The 24,575-nt window shown below is 66.2% G+C and overlaps 1 protein-coding gene across 1 annotated transcript; it reads right to left on the bottom strand.

The window, feature by feature from the left end:
* Positions 1 to 3,352: 3,352 nt before the first annotated feature.
* On the bottom strand, positions 3,353 to 23,935 carry TRANK1 (tetratricopeptide repeat and ankyrin repeat containing 1). Its single transcript, XM_044658337.1, has 22 exons — positions 23,657 to 23,935; positions 23,384 to 23,522; positions 23,002 to 23,133; positions 21,040 to 21,216; positions 20,796 to 20,954; positions 19,823 to 19,947; positions 19,226 to 19,381; positions 18,498 to 18,546; positions 18,190 to 18,381; positions 17,792 to 18,046; positions 17,435 to 17,617; positions 15,827 to 16,401; positions 13,477 to 15,712; positions 12,611 to 12,810; positions 12,143 to 12,280; positions 11,620 to 11,766; positions 11,218 to 11,374; positions 11,037 to 11,125; positions 10,560 to 10,663; positions 10,094 to 10,226; positions 9,364 to 9,509; positions 3,353 to 6,110 (listed from the first exon to the last, which is right to left on the bottom strand). The coding sequence occupies exons 1-22, from the start codon at positions 23,933 to 23,935 to the stop codon at positions 3,353 to 3,355; spliced, it is 8,529 nt and encodes a 2,842-aa protein (XP_044514272.1).
* Positions 23,936 to 24,575: the final 640 nt, after the last annotated feature.

Genomic DNA, 24,575 nt, shown 5'->3' on the forward strand with positions numbered 1-24,575 from the left:
CGATGGCGGATGACAGAGCACAGAGGGGCCCCCCGAGCCCCGTGCCCGCTGTGCCCCCCAAGGCCCAGAGATGCCAGGCGTCGTGGCCCCGGCACTTAGGGAATGCCACCACCTGCCAGGAACTGGGCCCGGCGCTTCCCCGGCGAGATGGCCAAGCCGCGGGACTGAGGAAACTGAGCGCAGGCGGGGGGCGCCGGCTCCGGTCCTGGTGACTCCCCAGCGCGGGGCGGCAGAGCACAGGTCAGTCCCTGAAGGACGGTAAAGAAGGACCGTCGGCACAGACGGACCCTGGACCCGGCCTGACGGCAGCCACCCCAGCGGCCTGGAGGACCCCCTGCCGGTGATCGAGTCCGAATTCAAACTAAGGAATCCCCGGGCTGCGCCTTCTCCCCCAGGCCCAGGAGGAGGCTCCCGCCAGGCCCCCCAGGGGAGGCCGAACGCCCGGGGCCCCGTGGGGGCACCACAGACTCCTGGGGGGCTCCTGGGCCGAGGCGCTCGGCAGCAGAGGCCGGGATTGGTCCGAGCAGCGATTCTGCACTGGCGAGCCTTTTGGGGCCAGTTTCTACCTCTGTGACTTTTTCCTTTCCCAGCTGCCTCGGCGCCCGGCAACTCCCTGCACTGCGGCGACGGCGGCGCCCCTCAAAAGCCCAGACGAGTTCTGGGCGCCGGGGAGACCCCAGAAACCCTCCCGGCACGTGCAGACGCCGTGCTCGCCGCGGGAGAGGCCACGAAGGGGCTCCGACACGCCGGCACACGAGGCCCAAGACCAGAAGCGGCCAGCGGGCAGGCGGCGGCGACGGGGAGAAGGCGGTGGCGACGCCTCTTCGGTGCCGCGGGTCGCCCGACCCAAAAAAGAGAACTCGTGGGGAAACCCGGAAGATGGAAGCCTGGCCAGACCTCGCACCCAACTCCAGAGCGGCCACCTTCATCGGGGTGGGGGGGGCGGCGCTTGACCACACTGTGGTGGGGGCCTCCTTGCCTGGCCCAGAAACCACGGGGAGCCCCAGGACAGGCAAGGCTTCGGGTGCCAAAGGGCCGAGGCTCGGGGGAAAGAGCTCCCGGCGTGGCAAAGTGCTGGAAGAGATGGGAGGCCGGCCATCCCCCCCTCCGAGAACTCCCCAGATTAAGGACCCCCCAGACTCCCCCAGACCAAGCCCACCCGGGGCCGAGGAGGGGGCCAGCCAGGGACGTGTCTGCGCTCTCTCCGGCCCCCAGCAAAGAGCCTCCTCTGTGTCTGAGCACCGGGAGGGGGTCTTCCGGGGACATCCGGCCAGGCAGGGGCCCACACCAGCGGCCTGAGATCTCCCCCCCCCAGCCTTCCAGGTGCTTCTCAGGCGCCCTCGGGCGTCGTGCCGGCCAGGGGGCAAAGCTCGAGCTCAGGCCGAGCCCTGAGTGTCCAGCAGGGCCCCCACACCAGGGCGCGGCCCTCCTCAGGGACTGCCTTGACCATCAGAGGCCAGAAACGGCCAGAGCGCCCACGAGGAGCCTCTCCTGGGACCAGGGAATGCCGGCTGTGGAGGCGGCGCAGGACGCCGGCCTGTCCGACTTCGGCCCCTTCTCCCCGTCCTCGTCCCTCCCCGGAAGAGCCGGACCGGCCCAGAGACGCTGCCCCGAGGACTCTCCCCGCCTGGGCCTGAGGCTGCCCTCAGAGCTCGTCTCCACAAAGAACCAAACGCTGGCCCGTGGGCCCGAGCATTGAGGAGACCCGGGTTCAAATCTCCCCAGCCAGGCAGGCAATGTGCAGAGCCTCAGTTTACACGTCAGAAAGACGAGAACCCCCGTCAGGGTCCGACACAGACCCACAGACCTCTGAGGCCAGGCCTGTGCCCACTGGCCGGAGCAGTAAACCGAGGCCAGGGAAGGCCCGGGGGGGGGGGGGACGGTCCGCAGGGACTAGGCTGTGGCACGTCAGTGGACTCGGGGCCCCTCCCGGACTGCCTCTGAGGCAAATTTTGGGGCATCTCTGGGGCCTGCAGAGGCCAGGCAGGGAGGAGGCGCCCCACCATCTACTCAGCGACCCGCCACATCCCCCACGCAGTCAGGGAGCGCAGGAAGAGGGATCCGAACCCGCGTCCAGCCGGGTCGAGAGCAGCCTCAGATCCACATGCCGGGGGCAGAAACCACGACCAACATCTGCCCCTCTGGGAGCACCAAGAGTGGGCACTGAGTGGGCACCACAGGGCTGGCATTAGCACAGGCTGCGCCTGGGATGTGGGGCGAGGGATGCCCGTGCGAGGGGCCTCCACTCACGGGACGTGCCCACCGCCAGCTTCCCCGGCTCCGCCCCCCGCACACCTGCTTCGGCACCCTTCGGGGGAGGCAAAGCCCCAGGCCGGGCCCTACGGCGCTCGGGGAAGGCCGGACAGAGGAGAGCCCCGAGTGGACAGGCCGGAGCAGCTGCCCTCCCCAACTCCCCGGCCCGATGCCCGGCTCGCGGGCCTGCCTCACCCCCACTCGTGTCGGTGCGGCCCCCACCCAGGAAGACGAGATCCGGCCCCGACGAGGCCCCGGCGGCTCAGAAGGACAGACGGACGAAAGGGGCGGGCACAGGGTCCGGCTGGGCCGGGCTCCCGAAGCCGGCCGTGGGCGTCCTTACCTTCAGCCCTCGTCAGCCAGGCGTGGGCAGCTCTGACAGAAGAGGCCAAAGCGCTGACCGGCCCAGTCGCGGCCTGCTCGGCTACAGAGACAAAAGCACACGAGGTTTTAGGCCGCGGCGGGAGCTCGGACGTCCACGGGCGGCCCCACACGACGGACCCCTGCGGAGACGCTCCAGGGAGGCCGAGTGACCGCCGACGTCCGAGCAGAACTCCTCAAAGCGACTCTCCAGCCCAGAGCACGGTGAGGGCCGCCCGGTCCTCCTGGGCCACGTCTCGGGGCCATGGCGCCCCCCCAGCCACGCTGGCGGGGCCACAAGACGGAGGCCGGGAGGAGCCGAGGAGAGCGGCCCTCGCTGTGGCCAAGAACACGGCGCAGAGCCGGGGAGGCGCCGCAGCCCGATCTCCTGAGAGAGACCCGCCGGCGGCCCGACGTCCCAAGAAGGCAGCCCGGCCGGCGTCACAGCCTGGCGCTGCGCGACTTCTCGTCTCCTCGGGGAGCCCCCAGACGGGGTCCTGAGAGTCACGGCGCAGCCGCGGGGGGTCGTGCTGGGGAGAAGCCCGGCGGAGCTCCAGGATTCCCGGGGAGAAGAGCACCCGGAGGCAGCCTCGGGGGGCCCCTGGGGATGGAGTCACCTCCGGACGCCGCCTTGGGGGCAGCCACGTCATGTGGACGGCCGTGGCCTCGGGGGAGGCTGCAAAGAAGCCTTTCCCGGAAGGCTCGCGCGGTCTCTCCCCACGGGGGCTCCGTGGCCTCGTCAGGCCGAGCCGGCCTCTCCCTGTGTGCCCGGCCTCTGCCGCAGGCGCCTCTGCTCCAGGGTCAGCGGAATCTTCCTCCCCTCCCCGGCGCTCAGTGCTCCGTCCGTCCGCTCGTCCGGCCCCAGAGGTGAGCTCTTACCGTCAGCCCAGGCCTTCCTCCAACAGACGTCATCCGTGGCGGCCAGGACCCTCTGGACGTCCTCCAGGATCTTCCTCTGCATGACGCGGCGGTGGGTGCAGACGCTCTGCCCGATGCTCCTGGCCACCTGCTCGCCCTCACTGACGGCCGGGCTCACCGTGGCACTGAAAAACTGCGGGCAGCACGGGCAGCCCTTGAGGCGGGTGTGCTTGTCATAGGACTCGAGGACCTGGACCCCATCCTGGCCGCCCTCAGCCTCAGCCTCCTCTGGGCCTCCCTCGGCCTCAGCCTCCTCCGGGCCATCCTTGGTTTCCTCCGAATCACCCTCAGCCTCAGCCTCCTCCGGGCCTCCTTCGGCCTCCTCGACATCCTTGAGGACTTCCTGCAGGCTGAAGCAGCTCTGGGGGCCCCGGAGGAGGCTGACCCCGCACAGGTCACACCACATCCTGTCTATGTCGGCCTTCTTAAAGCTGTGGCCACCCGGCTCCAGGCAGGGCTCGTCCCCTTCCCTGTCATCCTCCCTCCACAGGCGGGGAGGATCAGCCCAGGCGCAGGCCCGGGGCCGCCAGTGGACGCACAGGGAGATGACCAGGCAGAGCCAGCCAAGCTCCATCTGGCGCTTCGGGCAGAGGGTGGGCACCAGCGAGCCGTCCCTGTCCTCGGAGGTGGCGTCCAGCCCCGGAGCATCCCCGGGGGGCAGGCGGAGGAGCCAATCCGGGTGGACCTCCTGAAAGCAGAGGCAGTGTATGGCGGCGAGGGCCATGACGACCGAGGCCCAGCGCCAGCAGAGGTACGCCTGGTACGCCCGGTACGCCCGGTACGCCCAGTCGCACTCGTAGAGCAGGTCACGCGGGGCCTCGGCCATGGCGGTCAGCAGGCAGTCTGAGAGGCGCACCTCGAAGGGGTGGCTCGGGCTGGGCTGGCAGCGGAGCTGCAGGACAGGGTGGGAGCTGACCAGAGCAACCAGGCAGGGCATCGCGGTGCACTCGGCCACACCGGACACCATGTGGTCCACGTCGTGGAAGATGTCCTGTGGCAGGCTGAAGTCGCCATTCTTGTGGCTGCAGATTGCACGTGCCAGGCAGGCCAGGGGCAGGCGGAAGGCGCGGATGGCCCGGGCCACATCCTTAGGCGGGTACGACTGGTGGGTGACATCACCCAGGCCTGTGGTTATCCGACCCAGCAGGTGGTTCCAGAAGGGCAGGCGGGCTGGGCAGCTACGTGGCAGGCCAAGCATGGCACTGGACCCCAGGGGGGGTGGCGTAGTGCCACAGCACATGAACTGGAGCCACACTGGTGGGGGCACCGCAGCGGGCACCAGCACACCCAGGAAGTGGGAGAAGAAATGCTGGCAGCCCTCGGATACCCACCACCCATACAGCTGGTCCAGCCCGCCCTGCAGCTGCTGCACAAAGCCCAGCCGGCCCCTGGCATCCCCGGGCATCCATGGCTTGTGCCCGCCGTCCTCCTCCACCCAGTGCAGCAGCCGGTCCAGCTCTTCAGGGCAGCCAGACACCAGGGCCTGCATGGCACCCAGCCATAGGTCCGCAGCCTCCGGCCCCTGGCAGAAGTAGGCCGGCCCATACGCCCCAAGCACCCCGCAGCAGCCACGGTGCAGGATCTTCTGACAGGCCTTGGGGTTCTCAGACAAGACCCCGGGGTGGAAGCACTTGGGGGAGAGCATGTCCAGTAGGGCCCAGCATGGGCCAGAGGCATCTGCGGTCAGCAGCCGGTCCAGCTCCTCCAGCACCAGGGCTAGTGTCCTGGGGAACGTGTGCTGGGCCTCCAGCAGCCGCCCACCCAGGACCAGCAGGCCTGCCACAAAGCGCCTGCCCAGGCCCAGGAAGCCCTGCACAACCTCGCACAGGCGTGCCAGCAGGTGCCCGGTCAGCGCCAGCTCGATGCCATCTGTGGCCCCTGGTGGGCAGTCTCTAATCCTCGGGTCCAGGACAATCTTCAGGATGGACCCCAGGGTGCTTTGGGACATCTGGCAGCAGTGTGTGCCCGTCTGGGCAATGCCAAAGAACCCCAGGCAGGCCTCAATTACCACCCTCTTGGCCCCACGGAGGGCCCAGACCATGGGCAGCAGCCCCTCAAGGCCCCCAAATGCCAGGGAGGCCTCATATGGGGTCTCACCCAAACTGGCCACCTGGGTCAGGCGGACAAAGTGGTAGAAGGCCACCTGGAGATACAGGAAGTCTTCGGGCAGGAGCCCCTGCAGCCAGTGGGCCTTGGTGATGCCCGCATGCCAGCCCATCTCCTGGCACAGGCAGGAAGCCTCTACATCTGGGCCCCAGGCCACGTGGAGGCAGGCGACCTGCAGAGCCCGGTCGGCTGTGAGCCGCGAGGCCTCCAGGAGGAAGCCAGGCCACCTCAGGAGGAGGGCAGCCTCCTCGGGCCAGCCCGCTCGCTTCAGCAGCGCCACCACCTCGGGCAGCCACCCGCACGACTCCAGGAAGGCCATCTGGTCCTTGGCATCGAGCCTGGAGAGCACAGACAGCATCGCCTCAGGCCTGTTCAGGCTCAGGTACTTGGCGGCGGCCTGCAGGTAGAACTGGCCAGCGGAGTAGGAGAGGCCAGGCGCGGGCCGAGCCTGGGCCCTCAGCATCTCCTCGTACCTGCAAGGCCGAGACACACGGAGCCTTTACCCAGGGCCGGCAGCCAGGGGGGCCTCGGGGATGGGTAATGGCCCCTTGGACCTAGTCTCCCGCTGGCATCCTCAGGTACCCAGCACCTGGCTGGGCCGAGATGGACCACTGCCCCAGGCACCGACCCCCCTCTCTCTGCAGGGCAATCACTAACGCCCCTTTCCTCTCCCCAGAAGGGCTCTCCTTGTGTGTGCCAGCCGGGCCCCGAGGCTTGCCCTGCACCCTAAACTCAGGAAGTGCTGCCACCTTTTCCAAATGCAGGTGGAAGGAGGGGGGAGGCCCATGGCAGGAGGCCTGATCAAAGCCCTCAATTCCCGGAGGACACCTGGGGAACATTCTAAAGTGTGGCGTCCTATCTGGCCCAGCCTCCCCCCAGGACAGTAGCCCGGCCCTGCTCCATGCTGAAGTCCGGCTAGCTTCTGGGCCCACATCTCATCCCTGGTCCCTGCGCCTGTGCCCCGGTCCTGAGAGTCCTCCCCACTCAGTGACCAGAGAGGCCACTCCTCGAGACATCTCGGTGCCAAAGTGTCAGAGGACACAGGAGTCGGGACTCCTGGTGCCCGAGATTTCTGAGCCCTGGTTATTCCAGGGCAGAAAACCCCCTGGGCTCACATGGGGCACCGTCTGATGCCACAAATCACCTTGGCCATGAAGAGTGGCCCCAAGACTCTGGCTGGTGGGAAGGGAGGAGCCCTCAGTGCCCGCAGGCAGGTCCAGAGCAGGCAACACGCAAGGCGCACACACACTCATCTCCTGACCCCAAGTACCCGTGCCCAAGAGGCGAGCATTGCTGAGGGCATCATCCCTGCCTTACAGAGGAAGCAACTTACCCACAGTCAGTGTGGCCTCGTGGCAGAGAAGGAAAAAGGGGAGCCCAGTGACCGCCACTGCTTGGAGCAGGGACAAAGCCTTGAGAGGGTGGTAAGAGGGGCTCGAGCGTCAGGGCAGAGGTTGGGCACGTCGCTGTTAGCCACTCAAACATGGGGGTACTGAGGCCAGCCCTGCCAGATGGCATGTGCCTGGTGCCAGGCTCCTCTGGATCTCAGTGAGGCCAGGCCTCCCCTCCCTCCAACCTCCCAGCTCCCCAAGGGAGACCCTCAGGCCAAAGGAGGAGACAGACAGCCCCCCCGCAGCCCCCATCCTGACTCCCGCACAGGCATCCGCCCCAATGCCAGCATGCACGTGTGCCCAGGAGTCCCGTCACTCCGTGAGTCTGCCCACTGTGATGGGAAAAGTGCAGAGAGAAAAGCTGTGAGAGAAGCGGGAGGCTGTTGTCAAGGCACAGACTAGGAGCTCCAGGGAAGGGTCTTAGCAGGCACGAGGCCAACCAGGAGTGGTCTGGAAGGGACAACTGCTAGAGGGAGTGACTTCCTATGGGAGGCTGGGGGTTTCCTGCCTGGCTGTGGTGGAGGAAAGGCAGACTTATCGGAGCTCATCAACTGCGCCTGACTGTGGTGAAGGAACAACCCTAATCCTCTCTGGAGGTGCTCTATTTAAGTGGGAAAGACTTAGAAAAGGACCTGACCCTCCCTGCGGTGCTTTCCAGAAGGGTTATCTAAAAAAAACCCTCAGATCGCCTTTGAGATGTTACCTCAGTGGTCAGACCCCCATTAGAGATCATCCATGACAGTTTTCAGAGACAGCTTTTGGGGAATAAATCTAACCAAAGACTGAAGGTCATAGAGAGGTAGCTTAGTCAGATTTTGGGGAACACTAGACAGAAACAGGGAGTCGGTAAGTTAGCCAAAAGACTAGAAGGCTCCCTCTTGCGAGGGACATAGAGGATTTGGGGAAACTAGCTAGATCTCAGCATTAGGGACCCCTCGTTCTGATCCTCAGTTCATAACCCTTCTTAAAACAAAAGAGATGCTGTTTTTTATATCAATTGTCTCCCAGGTGTATGTGCAACTGGACCAGTGAAAAAAGTGATTGTTTCACTCTCACTAACGGCAGGTTAGAATACCCAGCTGGGAATTCTGGAGGATCCCTAAGTGGATCTACCACTATCCACATCTGTGGGTCTCTCTCCCCCTATTCTCTTTTTACCACACTTCTCGCCTTCTCTGCCCAAATGGCCGTGGCACAGAAACACTCAGGGGTGCCCACCACTGCTGGCACCCACATTGAGGGAGCCTTTCTCACAGGCAACAATACCCCACCTGCCCTTGGGCACAGGTGCTCTTGCTTCACTCTGAGCCCCATTCTGGGCCCTCAGGCCAGCAGCATCTGGGGGTGCCTGAGAGTCTCCCCGGAGCCTTCCCCCATCTATCAGGTTTGCCAGTAGGGCGTGAGGCGAGCCTGAGAGGTCCAGACCCTGGGTTCAAACATAGCGTCAGATGTTTCCTTACTGGTGATCCTGGCCAAGTCACTTAATCCCAACTGCCCTCGCTGCTCTTGTCTCAGAATAGATGCCGGACAGAAGGAAAAGGTGTGAAATGCAAGACAAAAAAGCAACCATGGCACTGTGGCCACCCACAATCACCTGCAGTCACTCATGGCCACCCACAGTCACTCACAGCCATGCACGGTCACCTACAGTCACTCATGGCCACCTACGGTCACTCATGGCCACTCATGGTTACTCATGGCCACCCACGGTCATGCATGGTTACCTATGGCCACTCATGGCCACCCATGGTCACTCACAGCCACTCATGGTCACTCATGGCCACCCAAAATCTACAAACCTTGCTACAAGCTCTGCCTACCCTGCCAGGGCTAGTTCTCGGACCTGGGGTCGGGTCAGCATGCTTCCCCATTAGTGGCACCATCTCAGCCCTACCACCTCGATTCTGTGTGTCAAAATCCCGTCAATCTAGGGTCCCCCCAGAGTGGTGAAAGCTCCTCTCTTCTACAGAGCTTGGAGGCGTCCACCTCATCCCCCAGCACCGGCACCCCCAAGCCATGCCCAACTGCCCAAAGGACAGCTCAGCTGCCATTTGAGCATGGGCAGGAGCCTCAGGGGCGTGCCAAGGCCAGAACAGCAGCTGTGAGAGTCCCCAGCAACCCCCTGCAAGCACTAGGCAGACCCCCACCCCAACAGATGGCCAGAAGTGAGGGGGGCCCTGGCCCTGCCCCCTGGCCCTGCCCTCTGGCCCATGGAGCTTTCTGGGGGGGATCCCACTGGCTCCAGCAGCCCCAGGGCCCTGGCCAGGGACCCCACTGGCCCAGACAGGCACACAATCCCCCCCTCTGGGTACCTCCAGGGCAGGGGGGCACCTACTTTTCCACAGCCTGGGCCGCCTCCTCAAAAAGCCCCTCCTGGCAGTAGAGCTTGAGGGCAAGATCGAACTCCTGGATCTGCTCAAAGCACCGGAAGGCATCCTTGTAGCACTGGCTCCGCTTGTAGAAGTAGGCCGCATCCTTGATCTGGGGCACCGGGTGGGCACAGTGCATGAGCGGGCACGGTGCCCCTATGGCCTCTGCTCCCCCTGATAACCTCTAAAGCTCCCTGTGACCCCTGGGACCAGGGACGTTGTCCTGTCTCAAGGCCTTCCTGGTCCTCCGGACCTCCCCCGACCCCGTGGCATCGGCCTCCTGGCTATTCCTCATGGGCGGCGTATCCTCTGCCCACAAGGCCTTCCCTCCTGGTACCTCAGCCCGGCTCCCTTCAGGCCTCCCCTCTAGGACGAGAGCCGGCTGTCTGCAGGCCAGGCCCCTTCCCCTGGCCCCAGGACCAGCCCTGTCTCCTAGCGGGCAGCAGGATGGAGGCCACGGGCCCCTGCTGAACATCAGACCATCAGATCTCTGGGCACCGGTCATTGTGCTCTCAAGAACTTTTGATGACCCCCGTACGACCCCCCCACCAAGACAAAAGAGTCTGGGGGGCACCGAAGGCCCTTCATCCCCAGGCTCCCCCTCACTTTCATGCCCCCCCCCCCGCTCGAGTGCTCTCAGAGGCAGCCGCCCTCCCCCTCCCCTGAGATTGTGGTCAGCCAGGCCGGCCCCCCTACCTTCCCCAGCTTCTCGCACAGGAGGCCAGACAGCTGGAACTCCCTGGCATAGCCCAGGCACTTGAGGGAGAGCTTGGGCTCCCCACACTCCAGGTAGGTCTTGGCCAGCTCCAGGTACTCCATCTGCTTCTCCCTGCAGGTGGCCAGGCAAAAAGCAGGTGAGAGGTGGGCACCACGGCTCCCAGCGCCCACACAGCACCTGCATGGCGGGCACCAAGGCCCCCAGCGCCCACACAGCACCTGCATGGTGGGCACCACAGCCCCCAACACCCACATGATGGGCACCACAGCCCCCAGCACCCACACAGTACCCGCATGGCAGGCACCATGGCCCCCAGTGCCAGCACAACAGGCACCACGGCCTTTAGCACCCACATGGAGGGCACCACGGCCCCCAGCGCCCACAGAGCCCCTGCAAAGTGGGCATCACAGCCCCCAGCAGCCACCATGGACGCAGCTCACTCACTTGGGGCTGACTTTCTTAGACTTGACGTTGAGGACGGCGTCGTGGGCCAGCGCCAGCTTCTCCTTGTCAAAGGCGGCTCCTTTCTGGTAACATTTGGCTGCCACCTGGGCATGGGGCAAGAATGGAGCCCATGGGTGAGGCAGGCGCCCACAGGCCCCCAGAGGGCAGCCCAGACTGGGTGCGGGCCCTTACCCAGGAGGTGGGCACCCCCACGCGCCCGCCTGGCAGAACGGAAGGAGGCTGCACCCCAAAGAGCCCTTAGAGCACGTGGGAGTGGCGCCTGGCGGGGCAGGGGGATGAGCGAGCGACTGTGAAGAAGCCGGGGGCGAGGGCAGGAATGAGAAGCGCCTGGCACGGGGGAAGCGCCACGCGAGTGTCGGCGAGCGTTATGGCCATGAACGAACGGCAGGTGCCGTGGAAATGCCGGCGTGAGCGCAGAAAAGGGGCCCCGGAGCCCCGGCGCCGCCCCGGGCCCACCTTCCAGCACTGGTGCTTGGCGTAGTAGTCTCCCTGCACGATCCACTCCTCGGGGGTCGACGTCTTCACAAACATGCTGTCGTCGAAGTCTGCGGAGCAGAGACGCCCGTGGGCATGCCGTGCCCGGCTGGTGCCCGGCCCCTCCCCTCCCCGGCCTCGTGCCCACCCGGCCCGGCCTCACCTTTGTTCTCGTCAGTCTTGACCACCTGTACGAGGTCCCTCCGGATGAAGTAGCGGAAGGCGGGCGCCCGCTTGTCCCGGTTCTCGTCGAAGATCCACAGGTTGACGCGGGCGCGCGTGATGGCCGTGTACAGCTGCTTCAGCTCCCCGTTGAGGAGCTGCCAGGAAGCGCGGGCTCAACCATGAGCAGCTCGCCCCGCTCACCGCCCCCAGCCTGGCGCGATGCCAGTCACGCACCCCTGTCTGTCCCCAGGCCTGGCACAAGCCCCGGCGCCTCTGTGGAGCCCGGACAGAAGGGAGCGGCTCGGCAAGGGCGATCCGGCTGGCCTGGGGCCCGGGGAGCAGCGAGGCTCGGGTTGTCCGGCCCTCTGGCCCAGGCTAACCACGACAGCCGGACACTCACCTTGTAGGCCTCCACGTTGAGCAGCTGAGGCCGGCTCTGAGACGCGTTGCTCCTCTCCAAGGACACCTCCACCAGCGGCTTGTTCTCCTCTGTCCGGCACTCGGACGACGGCGTGAACGACGAGATGATCTTCCATTCTTTGTAAGCCTGGCCCGAGACGGGAGGGGGCGTTCGAGGGAGAGCCAGGCCTGGCCGGGGGGTTCAGGGAGCCCAGAGGGAAGGGCCACCCGACCACCCAGGAGAGCCCAGAGGGGAGAGCCACGAGGCCACCCTGGGGAGCCCACTGCTTCCCCCTACATAAAGAGCCACGTGGCCTCGAAGGCCACAATGACGACGGCACGGTCACCTCCGCCCCCGATGCCCAGCCTACCTCTTCTAAAGCCAGGAAGTGGTTGCCAATGGTCATTCCCCGGCCTAATCCCCCCCAAGACGCCCCGTCTTACAGGCGGTGATGGACGACGGTCACCGGGGGTCACTGTGACCCTGCGCCGCCACACGCAGGGCCCGGCCACTGGCCCAGTACCTCTGAGTCCGTGAAGAAGTTGTACAAGAGGACGTCATCGAACTCCAGCCCTTTGGCCTCGTAGATGGTCAGCACCAGGGCCAGGCCCAGCTCTTCGGGGATCTTCTCTTTGGCCACTTCGTTGGCCACGAGGATCACCTACAGGCAGGACCAGAACAGCCCAGACAGCTGGAGGCTCCGAGCCAGCCCACAGAGACCCGGAGAGAGGCGTGCGGGCACCAGAGGGCCAGAGACGCGACTGGGGGCCGCCCCCCTCACGCAGCCACGCTCCCAGGAGAGGCCGGAGCCCGGGGCCGGGACGCCACGTCTCGGAGGTGCCCGCTGCATGCCAGGCTCTGTGGGAGGATCTGAGAACCCGAGACTGAATGAACCCCAATGCCACCCCGATAATGGGACACCCATCTGGGGCCCCACAGAGCAGGTCCCCGCTCAGGCCGGGTCTCCCCCATTTCCCAGCCACAGACGCACCTGGTGGGCCCCGAACTCGATGGGCTGCGTCTTCCTCTTGTTCCCGCGCAGCAGGATGGCCAGGTCACTGACGCTGCACGATTCCAGCACGGTGGGCTTCGGCCCGTCGAAGAGGCCGGCGTCCCGGGGAAGGCGGTCGAAGGACTCGGGGAAGTAATGCTGCAGCAGGTCCACCACTCCCGAGGCCAGATTGAGGATCCCTGAGGAGGAGAGGGCCGTGGGCCACGGGGGGAGCGCCGGGCCCGACGTCGGCTTTGCCAGGCAGAAGGGGAAGGCCGAGGCCTGAGGGGGCCGGCCCAAGATCCCACGGGCAGGGAGCGGCGCGCCAGGGCCCCGGGGCCAGTCTGTGGGGCCCGAAGACCGCCCCCAACTACCCTCTGTCCACTGTCCCCGGCTCCACTTCCTTACATGCCGGGCAGTCAACGGCCTGTGGGGAGCTCTGTGTGAGGGAGGGCCGGGGGCCCCTCCACAGATATGCGTAGGTGCGTGTGCGGGTCTGTGGGTGTCTGTGAGGGCGGGCACGCGTGTGCTCTGAGTGGGTGTGCCCCCACGTACGAGTATCTGTGTAGGCGTCCTCAAGTGTGTGGAGGGAGGGCTGTGCCCGTAGCCATGAGTCCACGTCCACATCGTATCCGTGGCCGAGGGGAGAACAGGTAGGGCTGCTGAAGCGTGTACCTACCTGTGAGTGTTTCTGTGTGTGACTATACAAGTGACTGTGTGTACGCGTACGACTACGTCTGTGGGCGGCTCTGTGGCTGCGTGCAAATGCATGTGCACGTCTGCCTGTGGCTGTGGTCGTCCGTGCCTGTGACACATGGGTGCCCCCCCACCCCGTGGCCCGCCCTGTGGCCCCCAGCCCGTGGTACCTGAGTGGGAGCGGTAGTTCTGGTAGAGCTGGTAGATACGTCGAGGCTTGCGCACGGGGCAGCGTTTCTGGTCCACGCAGTTCTTGCTGGCGTAGTGGAAGAGCGAGCGCAGGTCGCTGAAGCGGAAGGCCACGCCCTTCATGATGCTCTGCGCCGTGTCGCCAGTGAGGAACATGGCGTTGGGGTCGTTGATGCAGCGCATGAGCAGGGTGAGCTCGGCCTGCGTGAAGTCCTGGATCTCGTCGCCGTAGAGCTCGTGGATGGACCACGGTAGGGCGCGGAGTTTGGCGAGCCGCTGTGACAGGTTGTACAGGACGTCCTCCTCGTCAAAGTAGCCCTTCTGCGCGCGAATGCGCTGGTACAGGCGGAAGAGCGCGTAGATCTCGCCACGGTCCTCCTTGAAGTTGGGCGAGCGCTTGCGGCCCAGCTTGCGGTAGGCGTCCTCGGTGAGGCGGCCCTGCGGGCAGCTCAGGGCCTCAAAGGAGCCCTTCAGGAAGGACTTGATCTCCTTCCACACCAGCGCCGGGTTGTACGGCGTCTTGCCCTTCACCATCTTGGACCACATCTCGTTGGCGAAGACCTCGTAGGTGACGAAGACGCGGGGGTCGTTCTCGCCGCCGCCGCCACCATGCCCGCCGGCCGCTTTGTCCTCATCACCATCGTCGCCAGCTTCGTCCTCCTCCTGCCAGTTGGGGATGGCGCACTCCTCGTGCGTGGACCAGCCCAGGATGTTCCTCTTGAGGCTGCCGTCGTCGTTGCGCAGGAAGAAGGGGTTGGGCATGGAGGCATCGAGCAGCAGCAGCAGCTGGCGCGACGTCACGAACAAGGGGAAGCTCTCGTCCTTGACGTCCTGCAGCCGGTGCACAGTGGGCTCGAGCGGCTTGAAGTGGCTCGTGGCCTTGCTGGACTTGGCCAGCTCCACGAAGTTCCTCTGCACCTCCTGGCACAGGACGTGGTTCTTGGTGACGAAGACCTGGCGCAGGTGCTCCAGCTGGCCAGCCTCCCCGGGCTCGGGGCCCTCGTCCGCCGCCCCCGCCCCGGGCTCGGGCTCTGGGTCGGGCCCGCTGGAGGATGACTCCTCCTCGGGCTCCTCATCGATGCTGTCCGCCGTCTCGGGCTCCAGGGCCCCGCCGCCCCCCTCGTCGTCCTCGTCGTCATCCTCATCGTCGTCCTCGTCGTCCTCATTTTCCTCCGCGGCGGCCGCGGCTTCGTCATCCTCGGGGCCACGGCCGGCCTTCCGGTGCCAGGCGTGCTTGGCCAGGAGCGGGCTGCCCGCACGCGCCGCCTTCTCCCAGTACGAGTGGAAGCGCTTCCAGAGGCGGTACAGGCAGCACGTGGTCTTGCCGGTGCCGCTGCGGCCGATGAGGATGATGGGCTCCGGCGGCCGCGGGTTGAGGTCGATGACGGCGTACTCGAGCTCGCCCACGCGGAAGGGGTACTCGGCGGGTGCCCCGGCCGTGTCGCTGATGATGTTGAGCGCCATGCTGGTGCTGAAGCTGTGGAACTTCATGATGTTGTACTCAGTGGCCACGGCGCTGGCGGGCGGGAAGTACTCGGGCGCGGGGCGGCCCCGGCCACGGCCGGCGTCGGCGTCCTCCACGTAGCAGCGCGGGATGCGCCGCTGGATCTTGAGGCCAGACGAGAGCCGGCCCGTGTGGATGCCTTTGAGCTTCTTGCGCAGGATGCAGGACAGGCCGCGGTTGTAGGCGGCGCAGATGGCGCGGATGGCGTCGTTGAGCTTGCAGTGGTCCAGCACGATGTCCCAGATGCGGATGATCTCGGTGTAGACGCCGCCGGACTTCTCGAGGGGGTGTGCGGCCGCGATGATCCTCTCGGGGTTCTCGCTGCAGCGGGGTGAGAAGTCGATGGCCAGCTCCCAGAGCATGCGGGCGCCCTTGTCCAGCTTGGCCTCGTACAGCTGGATGTCGCCGCGCAGGTGGCGCAGCCGCTTCTGCAGGCCCTGCGTCCACTCGCCGTTGCCCAGGTGCTGAATGGCCAGCACGATCTTCTTCTTGAGCACCTGAGTGACCGCCTTACTGGCCAGCTTCTTGAGCGTCTCCGACGTGCACTCAATCTCCCACGTCATGTTGTCGAAGTCCTGCAGGCAGGCCTCCAGCTCCTGCCCGGGGGCTGCCTCATCCTCGTCGGGGGCTTCCCCGCCGCCCCCCTCCTCCTCCCCAGCGGCCAAGGCCAGAGGCGGCTGAGGATCCGTCCGGGGAGGCCGGGGCCGGGCGGCCTCCGCGTCCCCCTTGGGCGGGCCTGGGGGAGGCCGCTCGCCGCCAGGGGGCTCGCCCGGGCCGTCCTCGGGCACTGTGCGGTCTTCAGGGCCCCTGTCCTGCATGGGCACCACGGGGCCGGGCTTGGGGGATGCGGGCACGTCCTCGGGGCCCAGGGGGCCCAGCTCCATCTGCTGAATCAGGACCACGATGGCCTGCACCAGGCTATCGCGAGGCGTGAAGGGCTTGTTGCCGTCGGCCTCTGACCGCGAGGCCAGCGAGGCCCGGCGCCGCTCCCAGCCCGGGTCCCCGTCCGAGGCCACGTCGAGGCGGGAGCCCGCAGGGGACAGGGCCCCGTTCTTCTGCTGGGCCTTGAGGAGCCGCGGCGAGTGCGCACCCGCCGCGTCCGGCCGGCCCTTCTTGCGGTTCTCCATCACGGCCTTGTTCCAGGTCACGAGCAGCGTGTCATTCTTCTTGATGCGGTGCCGCACGTCCTTGCCCTCCTTGTTCTTCAGGTTGAAGTTGATGTCGAAGCGGGCCAGCAGGTCCATGACCCGCTTGACCCGCTTGAGCATGCCCTTCTGGAAGATGATGTGCATGACCGTGTTCCCGTTGGCGTCCTGGGCGTTGGGGCTCAGGAAGTAGAAGTCCGAGGGGCTCGAGCTGTACAGGTCTAGCAGGTGGCTCAGGAAGGTGAAGCCGATGTCCGCTGCGGACCAAGAACAGGCAGGAGAGGGTCAGAGCGCGCCCACAGGCCGGCGTCCGAGGAGGAGCCCAGAGCTGGCCAGAGGCCCCTCCGCAAACGCCCCGGTGCCCGCAGACTGCAGAAACGCAACGAAAACACCCCGAGATGCCCCCCTTGCTCCTGCCAGGAGGCCCGGCACGATCCCGAGGAAAGCGAGACACGCCGGAGGGGGCAGGAACATGGGGGCACTCATACACTGTTGGTGGAGCTGCGGGCCAATCAGACCGCTCCTTAGAGCCACGTGGATCCAGGCTCCAGGGGCCGCCGGACGCTCCCACGTCTGAGCCCCAAAGGGATCGGGGATAGGGGAGGGGGACCTATGTGTACCAACATATTTTTGCGGCTCTTTGGGTGGTGGCAAAGAATTGGAAACTGCGGGGTGTCCGTCACTCGGGGCACAGAGGAACACGTGTGGTCCGTGGCTGTGAGGGGGGTCCTACAGCGCCGTGAGGAACGACAAACCAGATGAGCTCAGAAGACCCAGAAAGAAGGCCGGGGACCGACGCGGCACCAGGAAGCTGCCTCAGAGCCTGCATCCTCCACTCTGCCTCCTTCCTGAGTGTCTGCCCTGTGTGTGTGCGTCATGTGGCTTCTGCCACGGCATGGGGACCGTGGGCACGCGTGTTACGTGAAGGGCAGGTGTGGCCTCTATTGGGCTACGACACCCCCTGGGGGGGGACCTGCACCCTAAAACAGTAGAGCCCCCCTCCAAGACCTCACTGGGAAATAAATGATAAAACCAGAAAGAACGGGCAGGAACCCCCATTTGGGTTTGGAGGTTTGGAGGGGGCCGTGTCTGGCCCACTCAGGAAAATGCCGCTCACAGCAGCCCCTGGTCAAGCCCCGCCATCCTGTGGGCTCAGAGGAAGGCCCAGAGGCAGGCCTGGTGCAGTGCCCGCAGAGCCGGCCCACTGCCCGGGGCCCAGAGGAAGGCCCAGCGCCCTGCCCAGCCCCAAGTTTGCCCCCCGACCCCCCTTCCGGCCCCCAAAGACCGCACCTCGTTTGTCCAGGTAGATGAAGAGCGCCGCGTGGAGCGGCATGTCCCCCTCCGTGAGCGTCATGCCGCGCGGGTCGGCGCCCTTGCTCAGCAGCAGGAAGGCCAGCTGGTAGTCGCCGCTCTTCAGGCACATAGTGAGGGGCCTCTCGCGGTCCTGGTTCCTGTTCAGCCCCTCCGTGGGCGCTGCGGACGCAACCAGGAGCCCGTGTGGGGGGAGGGAGAAGCCCAACACGGGGCGCACTAAGAGGGCCCATCTGGGGGTCCTACCCCCAACCCTGGCCTCTGCTCCCCCTACTCCTCAGCTGGGGCACGCTGCAGGGGGCAGGGGAGGGCAGCGTGGGCACCGTGCCCGCTCACCACCACAATCGATCAGGCAGCCCAGCAGGTAGATCCGCCGGCGGTCCCAGTGGCTGAGGTGCTGGATGACCGTGCGGATGTCCAGGTCGGAGAAGTTACAGTTCTTGATGAGGCCGTCGGCCACGGACGACTCGGCGTTGGCCTTGCCGGTCAGCAGCAGCAGGACCTCGTGCCACTTCTGCTTCTCTAGCAGCAGCCGGATGAAGGCGCTGGCGCACGCGTGGTTGAACTCGCAGACGACGTGGGGCGGCAGGACTGGGGGGGCAGGCAGGCCGAGGTCACGGGGAGCCCCCGTGGGGGACACGCCCCTCCCCCAGGCCAGTCTTACCACGAGGGAGGGGCCGGGCTTCGGGGGCTTCGGGATCCCCTCCCCCAGGGGAGCCCCCGCCGGCTCTTACCCTGGATGGTGGACAGGAGGCGCAGGAACCTCTGCACCACCTCGTGCTTGAGCAGCCCCTTCTGCTGCGAGCGGTTCTCCGAGCACAGATACTGGATGAAGGGCTCCAGGATGTCCAGGAAGGCGTGGCTCTCCCGCAGCGACGCGTCGCTCACGCCCTGCTGCCCTGGCGCGTACCGCTGGCAGCGGCTTCCTGCAGAGGGGGCAGGGAGGGCCGGAGGGTCAGTGCCCGGCCTGAGCAGAGGCATCGGGCCTGCTGAGCCTCATGGTTAGAGCCTCCCGGCAGCAGGGCAGCGATGAAGTGCCCACCGAGGAGCCCGGCTCTGCCCACGCGGTCACTGCCGTTGCCCAGTGGTGTCTGGGGAAGGCGGCCCGGGAGCAGTTCCAGCCCACTCAGAGGAACCCCACCCGGCCCAAGTCCACATCTTCCCTCCTGCCCCCCTTCTGGTCTGCAGCCCATTAAAGGCCCCCTCAAAGGGCCCCGCACCCCGTCTTCCCTGGGCCTTCCTGTGGCCTGACACTACTGACCCCCCATCACTTCCGGTTCATGGACCTGTCTGGGAACAGCCGGAGTCTCAGTACAGAAGTGGGCCGGCCATCTGGGGCACGGAGGGGCCCCAGAGTCTGGCCAAGGCCACCCAGTTTACTGTCCGAAGGCCCTGGCCTTGCGGTGGCCAATGCTTAGGCCTGGGCAGAAGGAGGGGCCGGTGCCAGCCCCCCCCCGACTCCCCCATCACACGGTGACCGGCCTTGGCTTGCTCCCCCCCAAGCCCCGCGCTCTGCTCAGGACTCCCCAAAACCATTTGGAGCAGCCCCTTGGGGGGCTTTCAGCTTCCCGAGGGCCCCGGCCGTGCCAGGAGCTCCGTGCCTCACTCCTTCCCTCGCCCTGGCACACGGCTCCGTCCTCTCCAGGCTTCCGCCTCTCCGCCTCCTCTGGCAGCCCTTCCCCGAGGCTTGCCCGCTCTGCTGCCTCCCCGCCTCCTCGGACGCCCCCATCCCCAGGGCCTGCCGTCTGTCTCCTCCACGCGCTCTCCTACGGCCACGGCGCAGCCCCCACCCCCGCCCCAGCCCCCGCGGGCTCCCAGCCGCAGGCACTGCCTCCCCTGGGCTCGGCGGCCCTTAGCCCCGGCCTGGTCCACACCACGGGCCTCCCCGACAACGCGCGCAGATGGATCCGAGGCCACACGAAGGGTCTGGCCACGTGGCAAGAGCGAACTGTGGCTCGACACAAAGGAACATCCGGAGCGGGAGGGGACGACGAGCCATCCCGGGAATAGCCGGGACCGGCCGAGGGGAGAGCCAGACCGTGCCTGGCCGAGGGGAGAGCCAGACCGTGCCCGGCCGAGGGGAGAGCCAGACCGTGCCCCGACGGCCAGCGAGGGCAGCGCCCGGGCCCTCTCCCTGCCACGAGAGCCCACTGCGGCCCGGCAGGGGAGACGGATGCGCCACGGACGGGCGCCATCTTGGGGAAGGGCTCTCGCCAGGGGAGCCGGCAGCCACCACACGGTTCCTGGAGCCGGACCCAGCCCTTCCCACCCAAGCGAACCCTAACGGGGAAACCCTTTGGAGCAAAGACTATTCTGAGCAGGTTCATCGGGGACGGGAAAACCCGGGCAGGCAGCCCACGGGCACACCCGGCAGGGGTGGGTCAGCCGCCGCCGAAGGTCTGGGGAAGGAGGGGCCGCCTGTGCCGCCCTGACCCCAGCCTGAGCCAGCACAGCCATGACCACATCCAAAAAACTCGGAGAAAAAGAGAACGCTAGGAAGGAACCGCGAAAAAGGGGGTGAGGCAGAGACCGCCACGGCTCAAAAACAGCCTGAAGCCGGTCTGCCGAGTGCAACAATGAGGCTGGCTGCCCGTGGATGGGCCCCCAGTGGGCCGTGGGGCCCCCACCATCCTCTGGGTGACGGCGCGTGTCAGGGATGGGCACCCACAGAGGGCTCAACAGAACTCAGTGAGCACCGACTGTGTCTACATCCAGGGGATACAAAGGCAAAAAGGAGGGCGCCCTGCTCCAGGGCACACGGTGTGGGCACAGCAAAGGGAGGGAGAAAGGACCACGGGGTGCCGGGAGGCAGAAAGCTCTAACCACAGGGGAGATCAGAAGGATGATGGTCTCCCCGCCAGCTCCAGGGGACAGTGTGGACAGGGCAGAGCAAGCAGGCGCCACGGGATGCCAGGAGGCAGAACGTTCTCCCTATAGGGTGAAAATGTCCCTCCTGTGCCAACAGGACACGGTGTGGACACAGCAAAGGACAGGCCCACCAAGAGCCTGCCCCTGCTCCGGGAGACATGGCACAGGCACCACCAAGGGAGGAAGGCCACGGGATGCAGAGAGGCAGACCAGGGAGGCCGCCTGGGAGAGGCAGCAGGATGGGGATCCTGGGAGGCCAAGGCACAAGGCAGGGCTCTCCCACAGGCAGGCCTGAGCCCCTCCTGGGGCATTTTCTCCCTGTGACTAAGCGGGGGGCACCGCGCTGTGCACAGGGAACATGCCAAGGCCCATCTCAGTCAGACTGGACAGGAGAAAGTTGTGTGAAGGAGAATGTGTGAACCAGGCTGAGAAAAGGAAGCGGGAGGCCCCGAGATCCTCCCCAGAGGCTGACCTGAGGCTGGATTGTTCCCCAGAACAGGGAAGGGCTGGAGGAGAGGCAGGGTGGAAGAAGCCTCCTGGGCACAGGAGGTGGGCAAGAGAGCGTCCTGGTCAGGACTCTGAAGCTGGATCCCAGACCTGCCCTGTGGGGCCTCGGTCTGCTCCACCGTACCTGGGAGACTGGCGCAGCGGGCACGGCGGGGCCCCTTCCAGCTTGGCTGGGAGAGTCACAGGAGCGAGGCCGGGCAGACACGTACCTGAGGCACCCTTGGCGCCAGCCGCCTTCTTCCTGCTCTCCAAGAAGTTATTGATTTTGTCAATGGCCTTGAAGTTCTTGTTCCGTTTGAGGATGTCGACGGCGCGGCGCGCCTGCTTGTCCGCGATGGTGGGGTCTATCCCCAGGTACAGGAGCATCTGCACGTCCTCGGTCTGGCCTGGGGCAGTGAAGGACAAGAGCAAGTCACCACCCAGCCCAGGGGGCAGGCCTGGGGGGCCCCGATCACAACCACCCCAGGAAGGCAGAAGCACACGCCATGGGGTGATGCCGCGGGGTGGCACCAAGGGGCGATGCCATATTGGGGAGGCAGGCCCGAAGGGCTCTGACACGGTGGCCCAGGAAGGCAGAAGCACACCCCATGGGGCAATGCCATAGTTGGGGGAGCAGTCTTGGGGGGCCCTGACACAATGGTCCAGGAAGGCAGAAGTGCATGCCATGGGGTGATGCTGCGGGGTGGCACCAAGGGGCAATGCCATAGTTGGGGGGCAGTCTTGGGGGGCCCTGATCACAACCACCCCAGGAAAGCAGAAGTTGATGCTGTGGGGTGATGCCAGGGGGTGGCACCACAGGATGCCAGCCTTGCAGCTCATCCCCACACACGCCCCTACCCACACAGTGGAAGAGACCAAACATTGTGCTGATCGATTGGTCCAATTTGCTCCCTGGCAACAGCAAGTAGGAGAACGGGGTTACCAGGCAATGCTGTTGCCTGGCAACAATCACCGGCATCAAGAGAGTTAGGGAAATGCTTTGCTCCAAGGGAAAAACAAATGTGGGGGGGAGGCTGGAGGGAGGGGAAGGGCACAAGCTGGGCCTCTGAGCAGCCCACAAGGCCCCTGGCATTTGGGCATTCAGCAACCCTGGAATCGAGGGGACGAGGCTTACCGGGGGGGCCGACCCCAGGTGTAACGCCCAGCAGAGAAGGGAGCTTCTGCCCCTCCAACCTGCCAGCCCTCTACCACTGCCAGGGAGTCAAAGCTGGGCCTGGGCTCCCCTGCTGTGGTCTCTGGGCCCCTGGCCCTGCCCTCAGCCACGGAGATGGGGGAGCCCGGAGCGCCTCTTTAAAGAACGGCAGGAAGGCTCTCCCTCGGCTGGAGGCCCCCAAGTAAGCTCAGGAGCCCTGACGTCTGTCCAGCCAGGACCCAGGCAGGAAAGACCCAGCACTCCAGGGAGCCTGGCCAAGAGCCTGGCAATGCCATGGGGGACACAGAAGGGAGGCTCATCCCTTCTCCTCGCCTGTCAAAAACGAGGTGCTGGGCAGAGATGGGCAGCCGTTGGGGGCAGGGGCCCTGAAGAGGGCACCGGCCTCTCTCCTCTGCTCTCGGGGGTTGTGGGGTCACTGGCAAGGACCCTGGGAAGAGCTGAGCCCAGGTGCCCCCTGGGTCCCGCGCTGCCATCCCTCCCTGCTGACCTTGCGGTGCAGCGAGGGCCCGGAGGCAGCCTGGCGATGGCGATGCTGACGGGCACCAGGATGCTCACTCCCTGTGCCGCACGGCTCAAGCTGCTGCCATTTTTGGTCTCTCAATGGTTCCGAGTCCCCAACCCCAATGGCCTGGGACCCTCCCAAGCGTGGGCCCCTCTCCTCTGGCCAAGAAGGCCAGAAATGCCCGGCTCAGCTGCTCCCTCAGCGCCATGAGACCGCCCAATGCCTGGCACAGGCTCACGCAGAGGAGGCACCCGGTGAACGCCTGCTGACCGCCCCAACGGCTGACAAGCGTCCCCCAGGCACTGGTGGGCTCCTGAACAACTCGGACCCTGGCCAAGCCAAGAAGGGGGGGCTGTAGCGGCCTCCGAGGGTCTGACTCTTCCTGAAATTTGTCCTTGTGGGTTTTGAACCCTTGGCCTTAGCATCAGGGAGGGCCCCTTCCCCAGAGCCCAGGCTGCCACAGGGGCCCGGAGGGGCCTCGGGCGTCCCCCCACCCCCCGGGCCCACGCTCCTTACGTCTGCCGATGTAGCCGGCGCAATGGGAGGCGACGATGTGCAGGACGGTGCAGCCATCGGCATCCGTCTGGTTAATCTCCGCCCTCAGCTCGGGCTTCTGCTCCATCACCCACCGGAACAGGTGATTCTCCTCTGAAGGAAGTGCAGAAAGACCCCACGACCGTCTGACCAGACAGAAGACTGGGCCTGGGGGGCCTGGGGGGGCCTGGGGGGCCCTGGGGGGCCTGGGCCACGGTGCCCGCTGCCAGCGGGGTTTGGGGGTGCAGCCGGGGAGCCCTGCACGGCTTTCCCCACTGAGGGGCCTGTGGCAGCTTTGCCCCCCGGTCCCGCCGGCCCCGGGCACTTGACTCCCTCCCTCCCGGTGGGCACGGCGGGCACTCACTGGCTTGGATGCAGAGCTTCATGATGGCATGCAGAGGGTAGGGCCCGATGCTCTCGACGCTGGCACCCAGAGAGATGAGCCACTGCACCAGCTTGGGCATCTGCTCCATCTTCTCGTAGTGCCCAAAGATGACGTATTTCTGGGGACAAACACGGGCTCGTGAGGGTGCCCGGCTGGCACAGTCTCTCCTGGGCCTGGCAGGCTTCTAGGGCCACCTCCTAAGCCCTCCCCCCAAGGCCCTGGCACACCCCGAGCCGGGCCCGGCCTCCGTACCTCAAAGAGGCCCTTCAAGGACAGGTCGGGCACCCGCAGGTCGCGGGGCAGCTTATCTTTCTTCGTCGACAGCAGGAGGAAGGACTGCGGAGGAAGAGGAGGGCTGTTGAGGCCCGGCCGGCCGGCTCCACGCAGGGACCTCGACTTCCAGCCCCGGGGCCGGGGCCTGCCCGTGAGGCGAGCGGAGCCGGGGGGGACGGAGGCACCAGAGCCCACCCCCGGCTGCCTGCGCAGCCAGACACAGCCGCCCGGCCCATCGGGCCCTCCCGCGCTGGGCATCGGCTAGAAGGGCAGGAAGGCCTGGGCAGCAGGGCGGGAGGCCCCTCCGTCCCCGGGCCTGGCATGCACGAGGCGGCTCCCCGGGCCAGGCACCGGGCCACGCGCCAGCCTGAGGCCCTCCCACCACGGGCACGCTGGCAGCGCCAGGCTGGACCGCAGACACGGAGCTTGGCCTGACCCTCTCGGCGGCGATCCCTCGGAATCAGGCTCCGTTCTGGGGGCCCTCATCAAATGGGAAGCTGCGGCTCGCCCCCCCTCAGCTCGCAGCCCTGGGTTCAAGGTACGAGGCCTCGTTCTTCCCCCTCTCAGCCTACTCCCGACCCCTCCCGAATCCCTGCCTGGAATCAAGGTTTTAAGGGGGGAAGCATTTGGATCCAGACAGAGGGCAAGAGACACCCTCGAAGTCCCAGAGGCCCACTAGGGACGTGGGGGGATGGTCGTAGGGTCACAAGCCCCAAATTCGAATCCTGCCCCACACACTTCCCGGACCCAAGGTGAGGCCTTGCCCCTCGCTCGGCCAGTTTCCCCATCTGTAAAACAAGGGATGCTCATCGCATCCCGTCCCAGCGGAAGCACTTTGTGTTAGTGGCCAGAGACAGGGCAGGGGCAGCGTCTACACCAGCCCTCTGGGACGGGCACC

The sequence above is a fragment of the Gracilinanus agilis genome, chromosome 1, assembly GCF_016433145.1.
Source record: "Gracilinanus agilis isolate LMUSP501 chromosome 1, AgileGrace, whole genome shotgun sequence".
Classification (NCBI taxonomy): Eukaryota; Metazoa; Chordata; class Mammalia; order Didelphimorphia; family Didelphidae; genus Gracilinanus; species Gracilinanus agilis.